This window comes from Nuphar pumila, chromosome 3 (genome assembly GCF_984573655.1).
Source record: "Nuphar pumila chromosome 3, dmNupPumi1.hap1.1, whole genome shotgun sequence".
Taxonomy (NCBI): domain Eukaryota; kingdom Viridiplantae; phylum Streptophyta; class Magnoliopsida; order Nymphaeales; family Nymphaeaceae; genus Nuphar; species Nuphar pumila.
Genome location: NC_143251.1, coordinates 28,604,810 through 28,628,418, shown reverse-complemented (window position 1 = coordinate 28,628,418; position 23,609 = coordinate 28,604,810). Strand labels below are relative to the sequence as shown.

The 23,609-nt window shown below is 38.5% G+C and overlaps 1 protein-coding gene across 1 annotated transcript in view; it reads right to left on the bottom strand.

Moving 5' to 3' along the window:
* Positions 1–7,076: 7,076 nt before the first annotated feature.
* LOC149842429 (auxin response factor 12-like) overlaps positions 7,077–23,609 on the bottom strand; it is a 29,565-nt gene continuing 13,032 nt past the window's right edge. The window contains 6 exon segments of the mRNA XM_089999151.1: positions 7,077–7,624; positions 8,496–8,676; positions 8,962–9,152; positions 9,235–9,492; positions 9,495–9,614; positions 9,616–10,229. Of these exon segments, the coding sequence (XP_089855277.1) occupies positions 8,550–8,676; positions 8,962–9,152; positions 9,235–9,492; positions 9,495–9,614; positions 9,616–10,229 (1,310 nt within the window). The 3' untranslated portion in view covers positions 7,077–7,624; positions 8,496–8,549.

Below are 23,609 nucleotides of genomic sequence, written 5' to 3'. Positions count from 1 at the left end.
AAATCTAAGTTTAACTTAATCAATTACAAAGGTGCATAATTGTCAATAATTCAACTAGCTGGACATACTCTTTTGGCACCTCTCTAACTAATGTCTCCACTTTTTCATTATCTTTCGCACAATTGTAAGTCATTTCCTTCATTTTCTTGTAGAACTTGATCATATGATTCATTATATCTGTGACATCTTGCTGAAAATAACTCTTTATTAGCAAACTAACTACAAGAAGCATCTCAAACTAGTGAACAACTGACATATCAACGCATACTTGTGTGAAATTCAAACTCTAGTTTCTGCCCAAGTACTGCATATATTGTATGATAAATATAACACAGTCATATTTGTAAAACAAAGAAATACCTAGTGAAAAACATATACATGTACAAAATAAGTTAACAACAAATGCAAAGTAATTATTCATTCTCTTATTAAGGAATACCCTCCATCCGCTGCATCGTCCAATCTTTGTAACGGTCAAACCCAAATTGTACTAAAAAAATGAATCTGCCACACATATGCATGAAAAGGAGATGACAAACATACACAAAAAAGCAGATAATAAACATACACAAAAAAACACATTATTGAGTAAGTTATGTTAGTATACTATTTGTTTGAGGTTTTTATCTGCTAAATATATGTTTGTCGTAGAACTATACAACTTGAAGTCCTTTTTCTTCATGTCCATTTCTTAAAGAACCCAATGCGTGTTGCCCCAGTTGAAAGGAATTAAGAGCTGCAGCATTAATTTAATGTAATGTTATTGTCCACGTGAAAATTTATTTGTAAGTATGCAAAGTTGTGTAAAAACATACCTTATCAGCATCAAGAAAATAATACGGCAAGTCATTGCTCTTCAAGCAGTAAGTTACCCAACCACATTGTCCTTTAGTTATGACCATTTGCTTAAATGAGGTTTACCAGTTAGTTTTTATTAATCGGTATTAAAACAATATATTGCTTTTATAACTCACAGAAAAATACGGGGCAAGGTAAAGGGTCTTCGGCAAGTTGTCACTTTTTTATAAGCCACTTGAATTCTTTATATAAATCTTGCTAGATGCTACATAGTAAATTCAGTTTGATAACAGAAGAACAAATAAATTAAGTGCAAACGTAACAAAAAAAATAAACAAATTAATGTGCAAAACTAACACTTAAGTCACTTGCCAAGAGAGTTTTTTTGTCAAACTCATGCTCTTTCGGCTTTAAGATATTGTTTTATACAACTTTTTCTTTCTCATTAACTCATTTTTAATGATAAAATAAATTATATATGATTAATATCAAATATACAAACATGATTCAAGATATTGCTTATACCTCATGCACGACCGGTTGTTCCTTGCACTTAGAAACATAGGGTCCTTTGAATTCCTTTATTTTATAAAAATGTGTACGGTCATACATTTTGAACTACCTAGATATACATATGAAAAAATAATTAATTAAAAAACACTGGATATAGATATAAAGAATTAATTAATTAAAAACCACTAGATATATACATAAAGAAGCAATTAATTAAAAAACATTGGATATGCATACAAAAAAATCATTCATTAAACAACACTAAATATATATACATATTGTTATTCATGGTGTTGCCCGTTGTGGCCAACCTCACCACATACACTACACTTATATGGCAGAACATCCTTGTGTTTTGTTCTCTATTTATTAACTTTAAGTCGTCTTGCTTTGTGAATCAATTTTGGTGGATAGACAACTATAAGAGTAGGTAGAGTGATGTGTAAGGCATTATTCGGCATTAAGAAGAATGGATATTGATTATATGCAGCTCGATACGATTCAATTTTGGATCACTTGTCACAGTAATCTTTTGGTAGGTTGCCCTCTTACAAAATGCATGTGATCGCATGTTCGCATGGAATCCCGCTAACCTGTTACTCTTCACAAGAGCACAAATGCTTCTAAACATCAACACTATAACTATGAGATTGGCCATGGGTTTCGTACTGTTGTCAGAGGCAATACATTACTTGCACACGTATTTGTTGTACATTTTTCTTCAGTTCCTCTAGTTTTTCTTTGACCTTCAGTACCACAATGCCTGTTATATGTTGCCCCACAATCTTTATTTTTTCAAAAAGTTTCATCAACATGAGATGAAGTTTTCAATAAGTGGAATTAGGAGCTTGTCACATATGGCGATAATTGTACGCATATGTTGCTTGAGTTGTATTTTACCAAAGTGTATTGAGTGGTGAACCAAATTTCTTTGAAAAGTTCTTTGTCGAATATTTTATGCAAAATCCAACATGACATGTAGAGCATGTGTGGGGACAACATACTTTAAACCTGGATGGTTATCTGAGATAATTTCCAATACTCGTTTCTCTCTAAACTCATCAAAGTGTATAAATTTGTGTTTTAATACATCTAAAAACTATGCCCATAAATCTTTGGACTCCAGATCAGTCATTTCAAATGCTACAAAAAATATTTCACTATAAGTATCAATATTATGGACCCACAACAATATATCTGTGTATCTTCTTTTTAGGAATATGTCATCTACCATAAGAATTGGAGGGCATCCTTTTAAAAATCCATCGATGCTTGGCCTGAAGGATAAGAACATGTACTTAAATCGATCTTCCTGATCGGTCTTAATATACCGTAGCAATCCTCAGTTTGCATTTATCAAATGATCTAAATATGTGGGAAGTATCTTAAAGAATTGTTTAAATAAACCATATAATACAACCTTAGTGTGTTCTCATCCATGTCATATTTGTTTGTAAGTAACATTCACACCTTCCTCATGATGGATGTCATTCATGATTTATCTTAAAGTTATCTTTGTAATATCATGCATGTGTTTGGGAATATTTGAAATCCAGTTGAAAAGCACTTTCTCCACTACGATGTTGCCCAGTGATCCACCATATGTTTGCTCGCTATCATGCATCTTCATTTGAAAGAAATCTTCTTGATGTACCTTTGTGCAATGGATCTTCTAGGGGTAATCAATTGTCATATGAGCGTTCTTTTTCATGCATACGATAGTGACTCTATTATTGCAACTCTTTAAGAATTTTACTTTATAGTTATTCTTGATCACATGATCTTTCAAAAAATCATGGCAGTGCTGAAGATCATTAAACCTTTTGCCCAAAGCAATTTTTTGATCATTTGAGTGCGTTGATAACCATTAGAATTATTCACAATCATTAAGCTTTTTATTACGTAATTGTTTTTATAAATCAGTTCTCTCCCCTTCAATGATTTTCAATTGCTCTTCATTGTATGAAAACTCATTAAATGAGAACCAAGGGTTTACATTCTCCAATTCCATTTGTGCATCATTTTCACCCTATCCTATCAATATGGTATACTCATTATCATTGAAATCATCTGATTCTACAGTATCAACATGATCGTTGATATTACTAATTGATTGTTCGGTTTCATTTACTTTCATGCATGCATCAGTCCTGCATTTTCAACATTCAAGATTAACCATCAAAATATTGCATTCATCATCGTATATACATCTTAACCATAAATTACATCAAAATTATAACTTATACCTAGCATTGTTATATGCTTGAAAACACATGTCATTCAAATTATAAAAATCATTGACATTGGTTCACCTATGCAGTTCTACATCATTTGCTATGATCTGTTGATCAATTACAACATCAATATCATTCACTATTTGACATAGTTGTATAATCGGTAAGGACTCTAATCGATAGATGGTGCCTGAAATAATATACATTCTCCACTAGATTCATATACTTTAATTGATCAACTGCACCTTTATTAACTTTGCATACTTTCAAGTAAACATCACTACTAAATAACAATGATTCTATATCATCGTCATCATATTCAACATCTATCTACATTTCTTGTTTGTTTGGAAAATAACTATACCGAAAGGTCAAACCCGCATATCCAGTTTAATGAGACATCAAAACCGCAAATTCTTTAAAGGTAATATTTTTTTAGACTACTATTGATTTCCAATTAGTATAATTTGACCTACGGTAGTGTACTTTAGCCCTTTTAGACACAATCATTGACTGCCTATGATAAATATTATAGTGTATTTTAGCACTTTTAATGTTTGTGCATAATGAACCCTAACCCCATTACACCAATACAAAAACAACAAATATTAACTAAAAGACAAGCAAACAATCATAAATCATCTACAACAATATATATTTCTATAAAAAAATCATAAACATAGTAAACTCTAAACAAAAGTTGATCACAAGGATGATACCACAACCTTCTAAAAAATATGCAAGTATATATTGTATGAAACTCACCTTTTGAAACTATAAATGAGAAAGTCAATGACAATGATGATATTGTGACCTCCTCGGATTGTAGGAATCGCTGCAAGGGTTTTATAAAGAAGCTCTTTACAAATACAAACGAGAAGAAGAAATCCTAGAACAAAAATGAGTATATATATGATTCGACAAAATTACAACTATTAAAAACATCACATATAATAAAAAAAATTCAAATATCTAAGTAATACGATTTTGTTGGTTCCCTTTAAGTGGAGTTTTGCACATAAAGTTATGTGATTTCAGGATATATGTGAAATTATGTTATTTATGAGATATGTTTCATAAAAAAATTTATTATATGTGATTTTGGTGGTTTTAGTTTCACTAAGATTTCACAAATAAATTTATGCGAGTTTGTGAGGTCTAAATTCACATAAAAAAACCTGTGATTCTGAATTTAAGTGGGTGTCAAACATATTCGATAGGTGGTATAATTTTTTAGCAAAAATACATAAATTCATAGTTGTGAAAGGTAAAAGTGTCCTAACGATATCGAATATTTGTGATTTTAGGGACTCACATCAAATTTGCCTTACAATATGGTCATTTTTCAAAAAAAATGTCCCATATCGATTAGGATGAGGAGAGACCCTCCCATGTTTATTTAGCACATTTTTTATTGTGCATCGTGCAGAACACACATTTTGTCAAATGCTATATGTGGGGAACATGCGTTTGCCACATTCTAGGAATGGCGAAACATTGTTCCACCCCCACCCCAGAACAATGTTCCCAACGTTAAGAAAAAAACAAACAAACAAAAAGAAAAGTTGGGCAAAGGGAGTATACCCCCACCCTCTCTCTCTCTCTCTCTCTCTCTCTCTCTCTCTCTCTCTCTCATTAGGGTTTGAATTAGAGATTTTTCAATTAGGGTTTGAATTAGGACTTTTCGAATTAGGGCTTATTGGTTTAGGGTTTGAATTAGGGCTTTTATTTTATTTTAATTTTATGGTTTGTATTAAATTAAAAATAAGAAATTTCTTTGGTTAGGACTTTGAATTAAATTTCTTTAATTGGTGATTTTTATATTAAATTTGATTAGGGGTTTTATTTGATTTGACTAGGGTTTTTTATTTGATTTTCTTTTATTAGGGTTTGAGTTACTGCTTTTTATATTTAATTTTATAGTTTTTTTATTTTAATGTTTATTTTGGTTTTTTTGTGTATTTTATTTATTTTTAAATAAGAAAATTATGATTTCCTATTTGAGTCAAAACAAACGTTGGACCACGAACAGTTGTTACAGAACAGTTATGTCTGTTCTGTTCTATTATTCTATCAGTTCTCTTCTCTTTCCTGTTTTTACATTCGAGGGTGCAAAAGTATTGGCACAATTCACGTGGGCCTTTTTCCTTTTTGAGTATTGAGAAGCTGAGAATGTGCAAGAGTTGCAGGGTACTGCACCTCTTTCCAAAAGCTTGAAAGTGAATAAAGGTATATAACAGACCCTTAAAATTTTTGTCTACTCTTGTTCATTATGTTTAAATCACAATAAATGGGCGATAATACAGTGAGATATTAAAATCTTACGTGATTTTGAAAATCTCGTAATAATATCGGGATAAATACTTTATGAATATATCACAAAAATATCACAAAAATCTGGGTGATATTTGTGACTGTTCAAGAGGGTGCGCTTTTATGCATAAAGCTTCGGGCTTTTGAGTCTCTGAGGCTGGAGCATAAAGTGTTTATATTGCATTTTTTTCGATAAAGCATGATAAAAACACGAGAAATTAAACTTAAGTGGTATTTTGAAAATATTTGGTATAATGTGGAAGAAATATTGCTTACATTTTTTTGCAAAAAATTTAAAAAAAACAGCGATATTTGTGCCTATGCCATGCATTTTACAGAACACAAATGTATCCTCAACATTGTGCACAAACAGGTCTAGAATGTTGCCTATAAATTTTTGCTCATCCCATTATTTCTAAATATGATAATGCAGGCGGCTGGTCTTTGCCACAAGAAGCTTGGATCAATATCAATTTGTAGAGCATATACAAAATCAGGTGGCAAATTGGACACAGTTTGTGGCCATCACGGATGGTACTTGTTCGCTGGGTGGATACCAGGAGATGATGTTTGATAAAGAGAATGGAGTACGCAGGCATTGACCCGACTCTGTTGGGAATATGCCAATGGTGCTGCTAAACAAGCCGAGCAAACCAAACACAGACTATCCAGGCAAGGCTCGTTTACAGCCAGTGATATTACTCGGCTTGGCCCTCGTATGAGCCCGATCTGTCTCATATAAATAAATGTATCATTTTTATGATAATGCAACCCCAAACCTCTTGCTTGCAGTTCTATCCAGCCAACAATATGATGCAACCAACCCAACTCGCCAAACTCATTTAACGAGTCCAAACCAGCTCTATACAAGCCAAACCTAGCTAGACCACGAGCAGCTTGATTCATTTAATTGTCAAGTCAGGCCATAAGGTTTAGAAACAGGCAACGGCCGCATCAAAAACACAATAAAATGGCGAGTGAGACAGCCAAAGGTTTTCCTAGCATTTGGTGAGCCATAAAAAAGCATATTAACCTAGAATCTCTTTTCATGACATGCACAATCTACTGGAAGTCGAGCATATAACAGCCATGACTTGGCATCGGGCAGATATGCAAGAGATGGCAGTCGCTGATCGAACTAAACCATCAGTCGATCATACTAAAAATAGAACAAATACCAACCTAACTAGGAAGGGCAAAAGAGAAGTCACTTTGAGATTTGATCACCAACTACCGCATTGAATCAAATAGAATGGAAGCCACTTCACCTGTCAAATAGTAACTTTGGCTCAACGAAGCAATTTCGCATACAGTCTGCCACAAGTCACATAACTCAAATTACATGAATCAAGAACTAATGGAGGCCCACCTTACACCGACTTGTCTAAATTCCTCTGGAGCCTGGAGTGGCACACATTTTGACCGCAAGAGCATGCACCCACACCCCCAAAGAAAAGCACAGGCTTCATTGATTCATGTGACTCCAAGTTGGGCTGTCTACACCTGATACGATCTCCCTTTGGTCTGGACCATAGGTGATCCGGACATGGACATTTCAAAGTCATAACATACTAAAATAGAATCATCATAATATAAATACACATTACTGCACCTATTGTCAACCATCAAAGTTGAGTATATCATATGCTGCACAATGCACAAGTATAACCATCAAAGTTGAGTAATCCAAACTCCTGATTTTCACCTTAACTACTAAATATTACATATATGTGTAAGCTTCCAGAAACGGAGAGACATTAGTACTCCTGCAAAAGGAAAAAAACAAATACTCGGTAAGAAACAATGTTTAGACATATGGGCTACACTTGACTGGTTAAGCACAGCCATACAGGTGAAGCCTGACTGTGCCCAACATTTGTCCGAGTCCCTGGTCCTTACCCAAGCCATGCATCTTTTGGCAATTTGTTGTGATTTTCAATCAATACATATTATAAGTAAATGCAGGTAGCCAAGTAGTATTTACATGGTTTGGTTTCAAATCATGACCCTGGCCAGGTGCTGCAGAACAAAACTCTACCTTGCCCCTTTTCTCAAGAGGTGGTATTAGTATACGAGCATTAGATGGGTACGGTTCACCCAAATCCAGCCTGTTTTAACTTTTAAGCCATTTATCCAATGATTTCAAGGGCATGATATAATCAAATAAAGCCATGTCACTTGGCCTACAACTGGAACATTCTATGATTTATGATTGATCTCAGTACCAAGCGACACCAAGCTTAACTGGTACCAGCTTGGGAGGATCTACCAGATTCCATAATAACACCAACCTATGTCACCTGGGTACAGGTGCGGGTAAGGGTACGGAGCGTAAGACACGGCAATTCCAAAACATATGGGTACAGGGACACGGCTAAATATATACTGAAAAATATATAGTATATATCTAAACTATACTGAAAATATATATTATATATTGAAAATATAATATATAAAAATATATAATAGAGGGCATGGCAAATGCTGTGTCCAGGTACCAGTACCCATGTCGACACGGGTATGGCACCCAAGGTGCCGTGTTGCAGTAACATAGACACCAACAGAACTGCAAAACTGTGCACCAAAGTTCAGAGTTTGCTAATGAAAACTAAAGCATTTCTACATACGTGCATATACCATTGTTTTACACCAAGTTGGGTACTCTGATGAGCCAGTAGAAGATCGTGGAGGTCAGATCCCAAGAGGCCTGCTGGTGTTATATTCCTTGTAGCTCTCGCTACTATGGTTCTGAGCACCCATCTTCTGCACGTCCTGCGGCGACAGAATCTTGATGTACCACACATTATTCACAAATGCCCTACATACAATCAAACAACCATATTAACCTTGGTTGTAATTTGTGAACAATGACATGTAAAATGTCTGAGCACAAAAGGAGAAACCACAGCAATTTATGGCAACGGACTGGGGAATCAGATGCTCTGTAACAACTCAATAACCCTAGCAACCAACCATGATGGGGTCAAGTTGATTGAACAGGGACATCACTTTAACTGTAACCAAGAGCAGCTCAAGTTGCCTGATCACAACTCTCAGGTCCAGAGAGAGAGAGAAAGAGAGGGTAGGGCAGATAGAAACATACTCCCAAGGGTCGTCTCCCATGAGAAGCACATCGTTCTCACGGTCAACAAATACAAGCTGCCAGCCTGATCTTTTAGGGTCTTCCAGCAGACCCTCTAGCCCAAACATTTGACTGAGCTCATTGCGTAGCTCATGGTAGCTGCTGATCTGAGCAATGTCCAGTGACCGCCCAACGCAGCCAGATTTGTAAACCTGCATGCCACCCAGGAGATGAATAGTCAAAATTCAGGTATAAGTCCTCAATTTTATTAAATATGGGTGTCCATATCCTCACCTTCACAAAAGTTTGATTAGGTGGATCAAGTTGCTCTGAATTTTGGAGCAAACCTGGTGAATCCCCTAAGCAATCATAGCCACCTGGTAGAGGATTCTGGAAACCTGAATTAGTAAACTGCATTGCTGCCATGTCAGTTTGGCCTCCGACTGCTGCAAGATTGGAAACTGCATTAGGGAGGATTAGCGACTGTGTATCAATATTGACACCAAACAAGACATTCTGGTTCTGGGAGTCTGCAGTGCAATTTTCGGACTCCACCTCAATTTCTCTTCCAGGAAATGGAGGGAGTGAAACGAAGTGTCTAAAAGATTCAACTTGTGGCAATGGACTTTTGGATACCCAGGATTGCTGTTGTGGCTCAACAATGTCAGAATGATTGGCTCTCATATTGTTCAAAAGATGAGCACTTTCTTCAGCAGACAAAGGGCTCAATAAACTTTGAATGCAAGCAGGAGTTAAAGATGGGAACGCACTGCTTGAATCTGCAAACAGAGGCCTTTGACCTAGAGCAGTTGAGAAGGATAATTGTGGCTGCCGATTACTTGGAACCTGAAATGATTCATTATGGTTTTGCAACTGTTGCTGTTCATTGAATGGTTGAAGCAATTGCTGATGGAGCAGGTGATTTCGAGCCTGGTCATCAAAAATCGCATTTGCTGGCAGATTGAGGTGGCTCTGCAGAGGTTGTGTCTGTGGAATGATTTGCCGCGGTGTCAGAAGGCTGAGTCTGCTTGAAAATTGCGGCTGGGATTGGATGGAATTCTGAAAGTGCAGCAATGATTGCTTGATGGAATCATCACTTCTCATTTCTGGCCACGATGCACTTGCCACAGATTGAAACTTGTCCTGCTCAGTACCTAGTGGTGATAGATCAAGCCTTTGTTGCATCCAAGGGTTAAAACCCAGACCCCTGTAATTCAAGGACTGAAAGCCTTGATCAACAGTAACCCCCCTTGCCCACATAAAGGCATTCCCATCATCCTCTCTGTGATCTGCAAGCATTGAAACGACCCTTTTTGTTCAAATATAATAATTTGCATAACATTTATTTATTCTTTTCACCATCTTTTTTTTTGTTGTTATTCTATAGAAGACAAATAGGCTATGCTTTAGAATAACCACATTCACACTTCCTCAAAAAACAACGTAATTAAATCTGTCTGCACTGACAATTCTCATCACATCTAAAGCTGCATTAACTTGCACATCAGCATTTTCATGACAGCAAGCTTTCATTATTAACAGTTTCTGTAGTTTGTGATTGTTTGCAACAGTGCAAATTTTAGGCCATACTTTGCACTAAAAATGCATCAACTGCACGCAGATCTCATAAATGAAGTAAAGATATTTTTGCATAAGAAAGTTTCAGGTGAAAGATCCAGGAGAGTCATGATATTTTCTCAGCATTGAGGATGATAGATCTGAAGAGAAAACTAAATTATCTCAAACAAAATATGCAATTTACATAAGAGTTTCAACATGATAAATTTAAGCTGGCAGATACACCTGCACTGAATAGAAGGCTGGCAAAGAATGAAGTTGAATTGTTACAAGAGCTAGAAAAATTCAGAAGCATGCAGGGGTACTTCAACATATTACGAGGGCGGATATATCATAAGTTGTTGATCAAATATGTCAGTTATGCATGCACCTATGACAGTGCACACGGAAGCTCTAAAATCTTGTCATATGTAAAGAGCACCATCAGACAGGCACTCATTTATTATAAGAAGGATCCACAGAAGATGTGAAATCAGTCATGCATACACTAGTGCAGACTGGGTAGATCCTAACATTAGAAAATCTGTTTCAGGTTTTTGCATTTTTCTTGCAGAAATCTAGTCTGATGAAACAGAAAACAGGTAACTGTGGGTAGATTGAGTACTGAAGCTGAACATATAGGCCCTGTTTTGATCTATTTTTATTTAATATTTACTTATATAAATTTTAGTACATTTTATAAAGAAGAATCTTGCCTTAAATTTTAATTAAGTGAATGTTTGGTTGGATCACCAATTGTTTAAGTTAATGAAGAAGAAAAGAAGATTAGTGGGTAGTGGTGATGATGGTGATGGTAGACGGTGGTGATGGTGGTGGTGAGTAGTGGTAATGGTGATAATGGCAGTAATGGTTATAGTGGATGGAGGTGGTGGCAATGGTGATAATGGTGGTGGTGGTAATGGTGGTAACGGTAACAGTAGTGATGGTGATGGTGGTAATGGACCTAATGGTGGCGATGGCAATGGTGATGGATGGTGGTGGTAATAATAGTGATGGTAATGATAGTAGTGGCAATGGTAGTGTTAAAGAGTATTATATCTGGATCTAATATCTAGGTTCAGATCCAGCACCGAGAAGGTTCAAGAAGATCACACTCAACAAGAAGTCCTCTCCATCAAGGAATCCAACAAGTCCAAGAAAGGCATGCATGACCAAGAATGTGTCAAAGAAGAAACTATGGAACTCTCACATAAGGAAGGTCTCTCACATAATGCCCCAATGGGACTCTCCAATAGACTCACATAAGGAAGGTCACTCACATATGGAAATGTCCTACTGGAAGTCTCCAAAAAATGTGATTTCTTGTAAATCATTGTTCTTGGCCGCTTGTATGTTATATATATATATATATATATATATATATATATATATATATGGAGATTAACCTCACCAAGAGAAAATGTTGGGGTGAAGGGCCATGGACGTAGGATTATTCAGGTCTGAACCACACTAAAAATCGTGTTCAGTATGTGATTGTGTTCGTGCTACACTCATACTTTAGTACTCGTTTATGGTATCAAAGCACACCTCTAGGCATCATGTCTTTGTCAACATCATCAATCACAACCTCAAAGATAAGTTCCATTCTTCTTGCTCCAACTACTTTACAATGTTTCTTGAATACAAAGTTGTCCACAGACAACTATTTGTTTTGGGAATCTCAATTTATCCAATGGTTAATCTTTTATGATCTGCATGGATTCATTGATGGATCAAAACCATGCCCAGTCAAATTCAACATGCAATATGAAAAACAAATACTTGATCCTGAGTTCATTAAGTGGCAACACCAAGACCCGCTGCTTTTCAACTGGCTAATCTTCTCTTTATCTGAACTTGTTCATACACAGGTCGTTGGCTTGAAAACCTCATATGAGGTCTTTGAAGCCTTGAAAGAAACCTATGTTGTCCACTCTCGATCCCGAGTATTGAGCAAGTAAACCTAACTATCTTAGATGAAGACTTTGTCATGCTTATTTTATAGGCTCTTCCCCATGAGCATGCAACCTTCTGAATCTCTATGTCTATTTGATCTGACCCCATCTCCATCAACCATCATCACAGCCTGCTTTTATCAGAGGAAGCCCACACAGCCGATTCCAGTACGATCAGTTATAATGTTGCTCCAGAAGTCAACCTCAACCAAAGGTTCAACAACAATTTCAATAACTTTGATCGCAGACGTGGCAGAAACTTCCAACAGGGACGTCGATTTAGGGATCGTGGTCATGGGTGCCAAGGTGAGCATAACACTCCAAGAGTTACATGTCAATATTGTGAAAAAACAAATCACACGGCCGGCCAGTGTTGTTTATTTTAGAGAGAAATGTCTTTTGAGTCGTCACCCATGACATACCATGCATTTGCCTCCAATTACTCAAATGAAGGCTGGTTTCTAGATTCAGGTGCATCTCATCATATGACATCAGACATGAACTCCCTATCCTTCAACTTTGACTATCAAGGTAATGATATAGTTAAAATCAATAACGAGAAAGATTTGCCTATCTCTCGCATTGGTCATTCTATTATTTTTAATGTTGGGTCCAACTTTGTTTTACGAGATATATTACATGTTCCTCAACGTAGGAAGCAACTTCTATCTGATCAGAGATTCACTCAAGATAATAATGCTATTTTTGAGTTTCACATGTCTCACTATTGTGTTAAGGAATCGATAATGGGGAGAGAAATACTTCGAGGAACGACCAAAAATGGATTGTACCACGTCCAACATAATCATAATAAAGAAGCTTATGTTGGCGAGCAAACGACCACTTCACAATGGCATTGTCGTTTGGGACACCAAGGGCTAAGAATCGTTCAACAAGTTATTTCTAAATTTAGTTTGCCTTTTATTAATCATATTGACTCTAAAGTTTGTGATGGTTGTCAAAAAGGGAAACACCATAAACTTTTCTTCTCTAGTAGTATGCATGAGAATGTTAAACCATTATATTTGTTTTTGTAGATGTGTGTCTGGTACTCAAGGTTTTAGATATTATCTCTATTTTGTGGATGTTTTCTCTCTGTCACGGGCTAAAAGCGAAGGCCCCCGTGACATGCCCTGGTATACCCCAACACCAAAACGGACTTTCAAGCGCATAGCGAAAATCAAGCCGAATATTGCTCGTCAATTGCGAGGGTGCAATGGCACAAGCACGCGCACACACAATCACATAAAGAGAGCAGAGAGGCAAGAGAGCAGAGAAGAAGGCAAGAAAGAAGAGACTTCTATTAGCAAGTTAACGAGTATAGAAGGACCCCGAAATCACCTTTCAACCGAGGATTCTTAGGCCAAAAGTCATTTCATGCACTAAAAGGAAGCAAAAGAGGTAAGAGGTAACTATATCAAGAAACAAAAGTAAAAAGCTTGACAGTCCGGAACACACTCTCCCGCTTAAGTTGGCACCGTCATCGACAACAATCATAAGTTGGTGGTGTTTCCACATGTTGACTTCTTTCTCTCAAGTAGCTTCACTCTCTGGTAGACCTTTCCACTCCACAAGGTACTTCTTAACCTCATCAAGATAATTGTTGAAGTGGTTAAGGATGACTTCTGGTTCTTTGCCTAAGATGATGGTTGTTGAAGGCGTGTGTTGCGGGATCAGAGCAAGCTGAGATATGCTCCATTGTGAATCTCCTTCATCTTCGTGGAATGACTTCAGGTTGGACACATGAAAGGCTGGATGCACCTGAAAGTCTACTGGCAAATCCAACCTATAAGCCAAGTTCCTAGCGCGCTTCATGATGGTGAAGGGGCAATCATATTTGTGAATGAGTCCTCGGTGGTGATCCCGAAAGATAGCAGTGCACTCGGGGTAGAGTTTCACCAACACCTTCTCTCCAACGCTGAACTCAACAGGCCGACGCTTCTCATCCGCCCATTTCTTCGTGTGTTTTGCTGCCTTGTTCAGATACACCTTCACCATCTTAGCCTGGTCCTGCAAGTTTCTGACAAACTGGTATGTGTATGGCATTTTTCCACGTCCACGTGCAGCAAGAGAGTGAGGAGTTTACGATTGTTGTCCCGCTCCAACTTCATACAGACTATGGCCGGATGACTCACTCTTCTGGACATTGTAGCAGAAGTCGGCAACATCAAGCAAGTCCACCTAATCTCTCTGGTTAGCACTCACAAAGTGTCGAAGATACTCCTTCAGTATGCCATTAATTCGCTTTGTCTGCCCATCAGTCTGGGATGAAAGCTGGTGTTGAAATGTAAATTTGTCTCCAGCAATCGAAATACCTCACGCCAAAACTTTCCAGCGAAGCGAGCATCTCAATCACCGAGAATGCTCTCTGGGATTCTCCAATACTTCACCACATTTTGCACGAACAACTTTGCAATGTGGTAGGGGCAGGCACGAAGATAGCACACTTTGAGAACTTGTCTACAACCACAAATTGAACTACAACCATGTGCCTTCAACAGACTAACAATGAAGTTCATGGTGATGCACTCCCACAGACAGCTAGACATAGGCAATGGCTCCAACAATCCTTCTGGTCTCTAGTTTATAGCTTTGTTTTGTTGACAAATCAAGCAGGTTTGCACATACGCATCTACGTTGTCTCGCATCTACGACCAATAATATGCATGCTCCAACAATGCCAACATCCTCTGCTGCCCTGGGTGGTCAGCCCAGCGTGTGCCATGGCACTCCTGTATCAAGCGCCTAAGCAGAATACCCTACCATGGGATATACATACGATCCCCAGTGGTGTGGAGCAGATCATCTTCAAACCAGAATCTTTGGGTCTTTCTTTCCTATGCTAACATGATAATCTGTTGTGCCATTCTTTAATCCTTCTCGAACTTGCTCGAGAAGAACACTCATCGATTGGCTGGTGCTTCTTTCCCTTCATGCAGCACTGCAAGTTCCGTCTTCCGACTTAGGGCATCTGCAACGACATTGGTCCTGCCAGATCAAGGACCATGTCAAATTCCGCAAAGAATTCCTACAAACGAGCTTGCTTTAAACTCAGCTTCTCCCAAGTTTGAAAATAACTTGTCGTCACGTTGTTAGTGCGCACAACAAACTACGACCCCAGAAGATAGTGCCTCCATAGGCAGAGGCAAAGCACGATAGCTAACATTTCTCGCTTGTGCACAGTGTAACATCGCTCAGTATCCTTCACCTTGCGGCTCTCAGAGGCAATGAGATGTCCTTGCAATAACACCCCTCCAATTGCAAAGTCAGATGCACCGGTCTACACTTTAAACAACTTATGACAGTTAGGCAACTTCAGCACAAGCTCCTCAGTCAACACATACTTCAGCTTCTCAAAAGCTTCTTGGTAAAAATCAAACCACACCCATGGTCTATCCTTCTTCAACAGATCAATAAGGCAACAATCAAAGAATATCCCTGAATGAATCACCGATAATAATTGGCAAGCCCCAAGAAAGAACACACCTCTAGGACTTTGGCAGGTGGGCCCCACTTTTGAATTGCCCTGACCTTCTGGTGATCCATCCTCATCATGCCTCTTCCCATAATGTACCCAAGAAAATGCACTTCTTTTTGACCGAATAGGAAATTCTCCCACTTCTCGTACAACTCGTTATCCTTCATAGTCTAGAACACAAATTGAAGGTGTTGAACATGCTCCTCCATAGAATTGTTGTGCAACACTATGTCGTCTAGGTAAACTACGACGAACTTGTCAAGGTGCGGATAAAATATATTATTCATTAGTGTAGAGAAAGTTGCAAGCACGTTCGTCAAGCCGAATGGCATAACAAGAAACTCAAATGCCCCATACCGTGTCACGCAGGTGGTCTTGGCTTCATCCCCTTCGGTAATTCTTATTTGCTAATAGCCTAATCGCAGATCCAACTTCAAGAAAACACAAGGTTTACCCAACTGATCAAACAAGTCCACGATCAAAAGAAGCAAATACTTGTTCTTTACCGTTAATTTGTTCAATGCCTGGTAATCCACACACAAGTACTTCGACCCATCATGCTTCGCCTGGAATAGCACATGCACTCTAAAGGATGCCTTGGACAGTCGAATGATCCTGGCTTCCAACATGTCATCTAATTGTTTTCGCAACTCCACTAACTCAGCAGTCGCTATGCAGTATTGTGCCATAGCAGATGGCCACGCAACCTGGCACCAGCTCAATCTCATGATCTACCTCGCTTCACGAAGGTAGCTTCCTCGACAACTCAGCGGGCATAACATGACCAAACTCCTTCAATATTGGAGCTTAGGCCATTGGGATGTTAGCAACCTACCCTCTTCATAAATCTCATGGATCGTCACGAGGAAGGTCCTGTCCCCTCTGTTGAGACCCTTCTTGAACTGGAGCGTGGACACTAAGTGCTCTCAAGGCTTCACCGCAGGCAATGCAACAATCGTGTAAGGTTGTTTCTCGTCCTCAAAAGTGACAACATTCAGATGAGGCATCATCATAGCCTTGTTGCTTCGAAGGAACTTTATCCCTAGAATGACCCTGAAATTATCCATTAGCACTACAAAAAATGTGGCCCTTCCATACCAACTCAGGATTCTCACCGTTGCATCACGGACAACCCCATAAATAGGCTTGGCTTTGGAGTTGACTAACTTCATCTGTCTCTCTTTCTTTTCCCATTGTAACCCCAATTGCTTTGCCTCTTCAAGAGAAACGAAGTTGTGTGTGGCGCCCGTGTCAACCAATCCCTTGGTGAGTTACCCATTCAGAATGACTTCCAAGTACATCAACAATTTGCTCATAGGCGGTCCAACAGCAGGTGTCACCTTCACCATGTTCATCTGCATAGCTCCAACAATCGAATATTCTGTGGCGACACGCCCACCTTCAGCTTGAACGATGTTTGCGGCTCTAGGCTCATGGTTATCTCTGTTCCCTGTACCATGATTTATGTTGGGACAACGATTTTCCCAATGATCACTATGGCAGATGTAACAATTTCAACAATCATAATTTCGCCCTGCCGGCCACAATTTTATTGGTTATCACCCAGATGGTTTCCATTACCAGCATTGTTCCCTAGGTCATTCCTTTGATTATCCGTCCTATTGTTGTTAGGATCATTCTCAATTTGTCTTTCCTAGGATGTCGTATTGTGCCTATCAATCCCAGCGAGCTTCTCAGTAGCAGCAAAAGTTTGAGGGTCTTGTCGATTGAGCTTTGTAGTTGCCCACCCGTGCAGTCCATGCATGAAGTGGAACAACTGGTCAGCGTTACCCATGTTTTTGATGTCTAGCATCAGTGAGGTGAATGCTTTAACATACTCATGAATTGACTCAGTCTGCTTCAGGGCCAACATCATGTTGCGGGCAATTCTACTCTCATTCTTGGGCAAAAAGAAGTCGTGCAGTTCCTTCTTGAGACCCACCCACAAATTTACAACAGGACACCCATGCTCAATATCTCCCTTTCAGCATCTGCACCAAAGCATAGCATCATCCGTAAGGTACATCATTGCGATGCGCAAGGAATATGTACCTTTCATCATACCTCCAGCCTTGAGGTACTGGTTCATCAAGTAAATAAAGTTCTCGAGATCTCTCGAGTTCCAAGTGCCTTTGTACTTTGCAGGCTCAGACAACTTGATACATGGCCTATCCACATATGCCGCTACTCCATCAATTGGGGCATTCCTCAACTGTCGCTCCAAACGGGTCATTCTTCCGTCGAACAACATCAAATAAGCAGTATTAGTGGCACGATCATTGAACTTGGTGTTAAGACTCCCAATAATCTTTGTATCTCGTGGCAAAATCTTTCACTCCCTCATCAAATAAGCAGAGACTTCTATTAACCATTAGATGCACTAAAAGAAAGCAAATATTCACAGCCCTAGATTTGTTCCATAAGATTTTTGGGATTGGCGATCGGATTTCATGTTCACACACAAGAACAAAATGGATCAGCTTAGCGGAACCATCGACACATTGTCAAAACCGATCTCTCCCTTATGGCTCACACCTATGTTCCGACCCAGTTTTAGCCCTATGCCTTCTCTACAGAAGTATACTTGATTAACCATCTACCTACCCCCAACCTTCGCCACCAGTCTCCCATGAAAAATCTTTTTGACCAAAACCCAATTACACTTTTGTAAAAAAATTTGAATGCATGTGTTACCCGTACCTTAAACCTCACCGGGCACATAAGTTAGATTTCAAGTCTTCTCGTCGTATTTTCCTTGGCTACAGTCCTAATCACCATGGATATCTATGACTAAATCCCTCTAACCAAAAAGTCATCGTCTCTCGTCATGTTATTTTTTATGAAAGCTATTTTCCTTTCCAAACTAATTGGATGCCACCCTCAACGTGTAATATCGCGTATTTTTACACTTAATTAAATTTGATTTTTGTCAAAAATTTGGCTGTCTAGGAGGAAAATTGTTTGAGGCTCGATTTTTAGACTGATGTCTTTGAGTTTGGGCTTGACCCAGGTCTCATCGATTAGGTCGAGGCGAGCCAATCAAAGGGTAAGAAAGAGTTTTAAATTCGACTTTTAAATTCAAGCAAAATTCGGGTTATTTTCAGGTGAAATTTGAAATTTGATAGTAGTGTAATATGTCATTGGATTCATCTCGAAATGCCGAGCACAACGGTATGTTACTTTCCTAAATTCGAGTTCCGATTGGCCCGAAAATCGCTTTTTCAAAAATTGAGACTGGATCGGGTTGGATTCGATGCATATGATCCGAATTATTATAGATCTTGATCCATTTTTGTTTTGAGTATGGGTTTGGATTTTGGATCCAGATCCAAATCCAAGCCCAACGTTTTTCTAACTTTTAATTCAATAAAAAGCTTTAATTTGGAGTTTAATAAGGTTAAGAAGCCTTCTGGGTTATTTTGGGAGCCTTTAGATAATTTTTAATTAATTAATATTTAATAAATAAATAAATAAATAAATTATGTTAATTCTGAATTTTTATTTTAGGGCTGAGTAGGACTTCTTAAAAGAGTCTTTATTCTTACTTAAGAAGTATTAAGAAAGAGTTTTAAAAGAGTTGGGAAGTTTTAGAAAAAAAATCAACAAAGGAAAAAAATTTAAAACAAGTTTGGAAACTTGGGAGAGTTCTCATATTGGGAACTCTCTAGCCCTTTTAGAAAGGGCTGGAGGGGCGGGGGGGGGGGGGGGGGGGGCGTCACCCCCCTCTCACTCTCTTTATATCAAAAAAAAGAGGGAAGAAGAAAGAGAGGAAGGAAGAAGGAGAAGGAAAAGAGAAGAAGAAAAGAAGAAGGGTTCACCTTCTTCTCCAATCGTCCAACGCCCTTTTCATCTCAATCTTGAATTTCAAAAAAAAAAAAAAAGGTACGGGTCTCCTCTTTTGAATCCAAGTGAGAAATAGAATACTGATTCGATTCTATGCAATATTTTGTTTGGAAAATCTGTAGAGTATGTGTTTCTTAAAGATCACATGGAGGATGATCCATGGATCGTCCTCCATGGCTGTATTTTGTATATTTTACCCTTTTTATGAAATAAAAATTATGTACCTGTATAACAGAATTTTTATTCATGGTGGGAGGGGTTCTTTTAGGAACCCCTTTAGTAGATATCGATTTCCAATGGTGGATTTTGATATGGGCGGTGTAAATGCATGCAAATATGAGTTGAAATCATATTGTATGCATGTATTTTACAGAGAATCGTATATGTAATGGTGTATTTATGGAAGACACTGAATAAATATGCATCGTTGAATTATTGTCATATGTGAATGTGATCATATTAAATTTGCGTGTTTGGGCCAATAATCCATAGATGCATGCATGTACACATCTGATTGATGCACTCATGTTTTTCATCCAGATTGGTATGCATAGTTCATGCATAGTTTTAAATTTGAAGCAATCAGGCCATTAGAGGACCCATAAGAATTTTTTTGGGACCTCATAGTCTGGCCGAGCCGGGGCCAGACCTGTCACTGTTTTGACAGGTCTGCCAGGCCTGGCAGGGCCTGCCGAGCCACAGGGCTCAGCCGAGTAGCTCGACTGAGCCGGCCCAGGTCAAAACAACACGGAAAAAAGAAAAAAAATAGTTTTTTATTTAGGCCCCAGACAACTGACAGTTGGCTGTGTGCAGGCCCACTTCAAGTGTTGGCCGGCCTGTCGGGCTTGGCTGAACTGGGTTCAGCTGGCCTGGCTTGCCAGGCCAGACGACTTTGCTGAACCCAGCCGAGTGGGGCTCGGCCCGGGCAGCTTTCAAAAAAAAAGGGGGACGCATAACAGAAGTGATTTTTTTTCTGTATCACTTGGGCCCCAGCAAACTCCTTGTCAGCTGGGCAGCTGGCCCAGAACGGGCTCAATCAGCTGGTTGGCTGGGCTGAGGTCGAGTCCCAGCCGACTGGGTCGGCTGGGCTCAGTTTGGACAGATTTGCACAAAAAAAAACTATGTTGTGATTTAATTTTCCATATGTAATACTCAAAATTGGGATCAATTGTATGCGTGTAAAGGTATAAAAAAGAAAGTCGGTATGCTTGCACAGTAATACATCATGCTTAATTAAAGGGTTATGTCAGAGTTGCTGCACATACATGTGCATATGTGAAGTTTATAGTTGTTGCATTTAAATGATGGCATGAGCATTCCTATGTTTTAATTAAAATGATTTATTAATGAAAGCATGCATTGACAGGTAAGTGCAAACTTGATGAAAATATGCATTGACAGTCATGTGCAAACCTAATGAAAACATGCATATACAGGTAAATGCATATTCAAAAAAAAACATTTCATTGACAGTTATGCATACACTTGATGAAATTATGCATATTCAAAACGGAAGCATTCATTGACAAGTATAAATGTGCCTTAATGTGAATATGTGTATGCAATGCAAGTATGTAATTGACATGAGTATGCGTAACGAAGGAAAGTGTGCAGTTGATTTAAAGAATGAGCAATAAATGAAAGCTTGCATTTGTCACTAGCATATGAAATGAAATAAGGCATGCTTATGAATATTTTTGTGCCATGTGCATAGCTAAAGAGTTGCGTATATGAATGTGCATTTGGAAGGCATATAATTTATCTTATATATGGCATGTTGTTTCGGTTTTTGCATATGGTGCATCTATGATCGAAATGGATCATCGTGAGCCTGGTGGGCCTTGAGCTTTGGTTTGCCCCCTCTTTATCTGTTTTAAATGCATCGCAAAAGCACATTAACGTTATTGCACTGTATTGCACTGTTCTATGCTTTTTTGAGGGTGGTGGTCCCGTGATGGTTCTCGCAGAAAAATATGCAAGTTTTTGCCTTTGTTTGCATGTTGAATTGCAAATTAAAGAAATGGGATAATAATAATCAAATAAAAAATAAAAGAACAGTGTAATATACGTTTTGAGATCTCTCGTCGAAAGAACAAGAATCTTAAAGTTTCGGTTTTTTAGGATCACGAGGATACAAAAACTTCGTGTGCTTTATTGATTACCCATGAACCCGATATTGAAGTTCTTTCTCCTGACCACGGTTTTAGAGAGTTTCCGTCACTTTGCCTAGGGGTGGTGTGCAGACACAGCTGTTGTTTTGGTATACCAATAAAAGTAGCACTTGTAGATGGATGGTCCTTGATGTCCCCGACATTAGATGGATAATCTAATGTTCTGAAGATTGTTTTGGTCGAGGGCTAAGTTGGAAATCCAGTAATAAAATTCAAACTGTGTGTTAAGCTACCCTGAGAACCTAACTTGACATCGAGATTTTACCCGTTTGGTATATCCGCGAGCAATGGTAATTAAAAGATAAACTTAAATTATGTGCATTTAATAGAGACATGTATATGAAAAGAAAATTTTAATAAGAGGAAATAATTTACTCATGCATTACACTGAAGCCATGCATTGTCCTGTTATGCATTAGATCATGCATGTTTACCTATTCCCTTAACTGTTAAATGTTGTTGAATACATAATGTTGTTCCCTCATGCTTAATATTTATTCTGTATTGCATGAATGCTTAATTGAATTATGAATTTATCATAATTGTATCCCTCTAAGTTATTGCATGAATTTTTATCGGTATTCTTTATACTCATTCGGTTCATTAGAAGGATTTGTATGCAGAATTCCTCGAATTTCTGACACCCTACTTCTGTGTTTTTTCGCAACCGCAGGAGATCAGTGAGGTGACTCGCTTCTGAGAGAGCTACGAGTGTTACACGTTTGTTAGTCAGCTTCACAAATGGACAGCGTGACTATTTTTCTTTACTTTTCCTTTAGATTTAATTGTTCATGCACTCTAATTCTTTTTATGCAATTGTCTCGAGACTACTATTTCTTACTTAATTAATAAAATTTTGATTTGTTATGGTATGGATAATAAATGTAAGATCCATTGTGGTTGGTTGGTTATCCAATGGAGAGTGGAACTGTAAAGACCCCGGGTCTCTGAAAATGTTTCCGCAATGGTTTAAAAAAAAAATCTGTATTTTCAAGGGGTATGAGTTAAGGTCGTTACACAACGGACCCCACACCTATAGCCCCCCCCCCCCCTTTTACCCATTATCGTCCCACCTGTCTGTCCAGAGTCCACCGATAATACCCATCCTTCTAGTACATCACCCATATCCTCCGCCTCTTCTAGTTACCCTGACCCTCTATTTGTCGTGGGGTCCAACCTCTCACCCACACCTATCATACCTGACCCTACTCCTCAAACTCATTACATGGTTACCCATGAGTAGGATGACACGCTTAAGCCCTGGCTTTTTCAAGCAACCAAGCACCCCTTACTCATTGCCCTTCTCACTGAATTGTTCACCAACATAGAACCCACTGCCTTTAAACAAACTCAAGCCCAGTCGCATTGGTGTGATGCTATGCAGACTGAGTTCTCTGCACTGTTTAAGAATGAGACTTGGACGCTTGTCCCTCCTAATCCATCCCAGAACTTGATTGGATGTAACTAGATCTATCATATTAAAAGGCAGGTTGATGGCTCCCTTGAGCAGTATAAAGCCCGTCTTGTAGCCAAGAGCTTTTATCATGAAGAGAGCATTGATTATTTTGAAACTTTTAGCCTTGTCATCAAAACTCCTACTATTCTCGGTCAATGTTGGCATGTTCACCAACTGGACATTCACGATTCCTTTCTCCATGGTTCTAT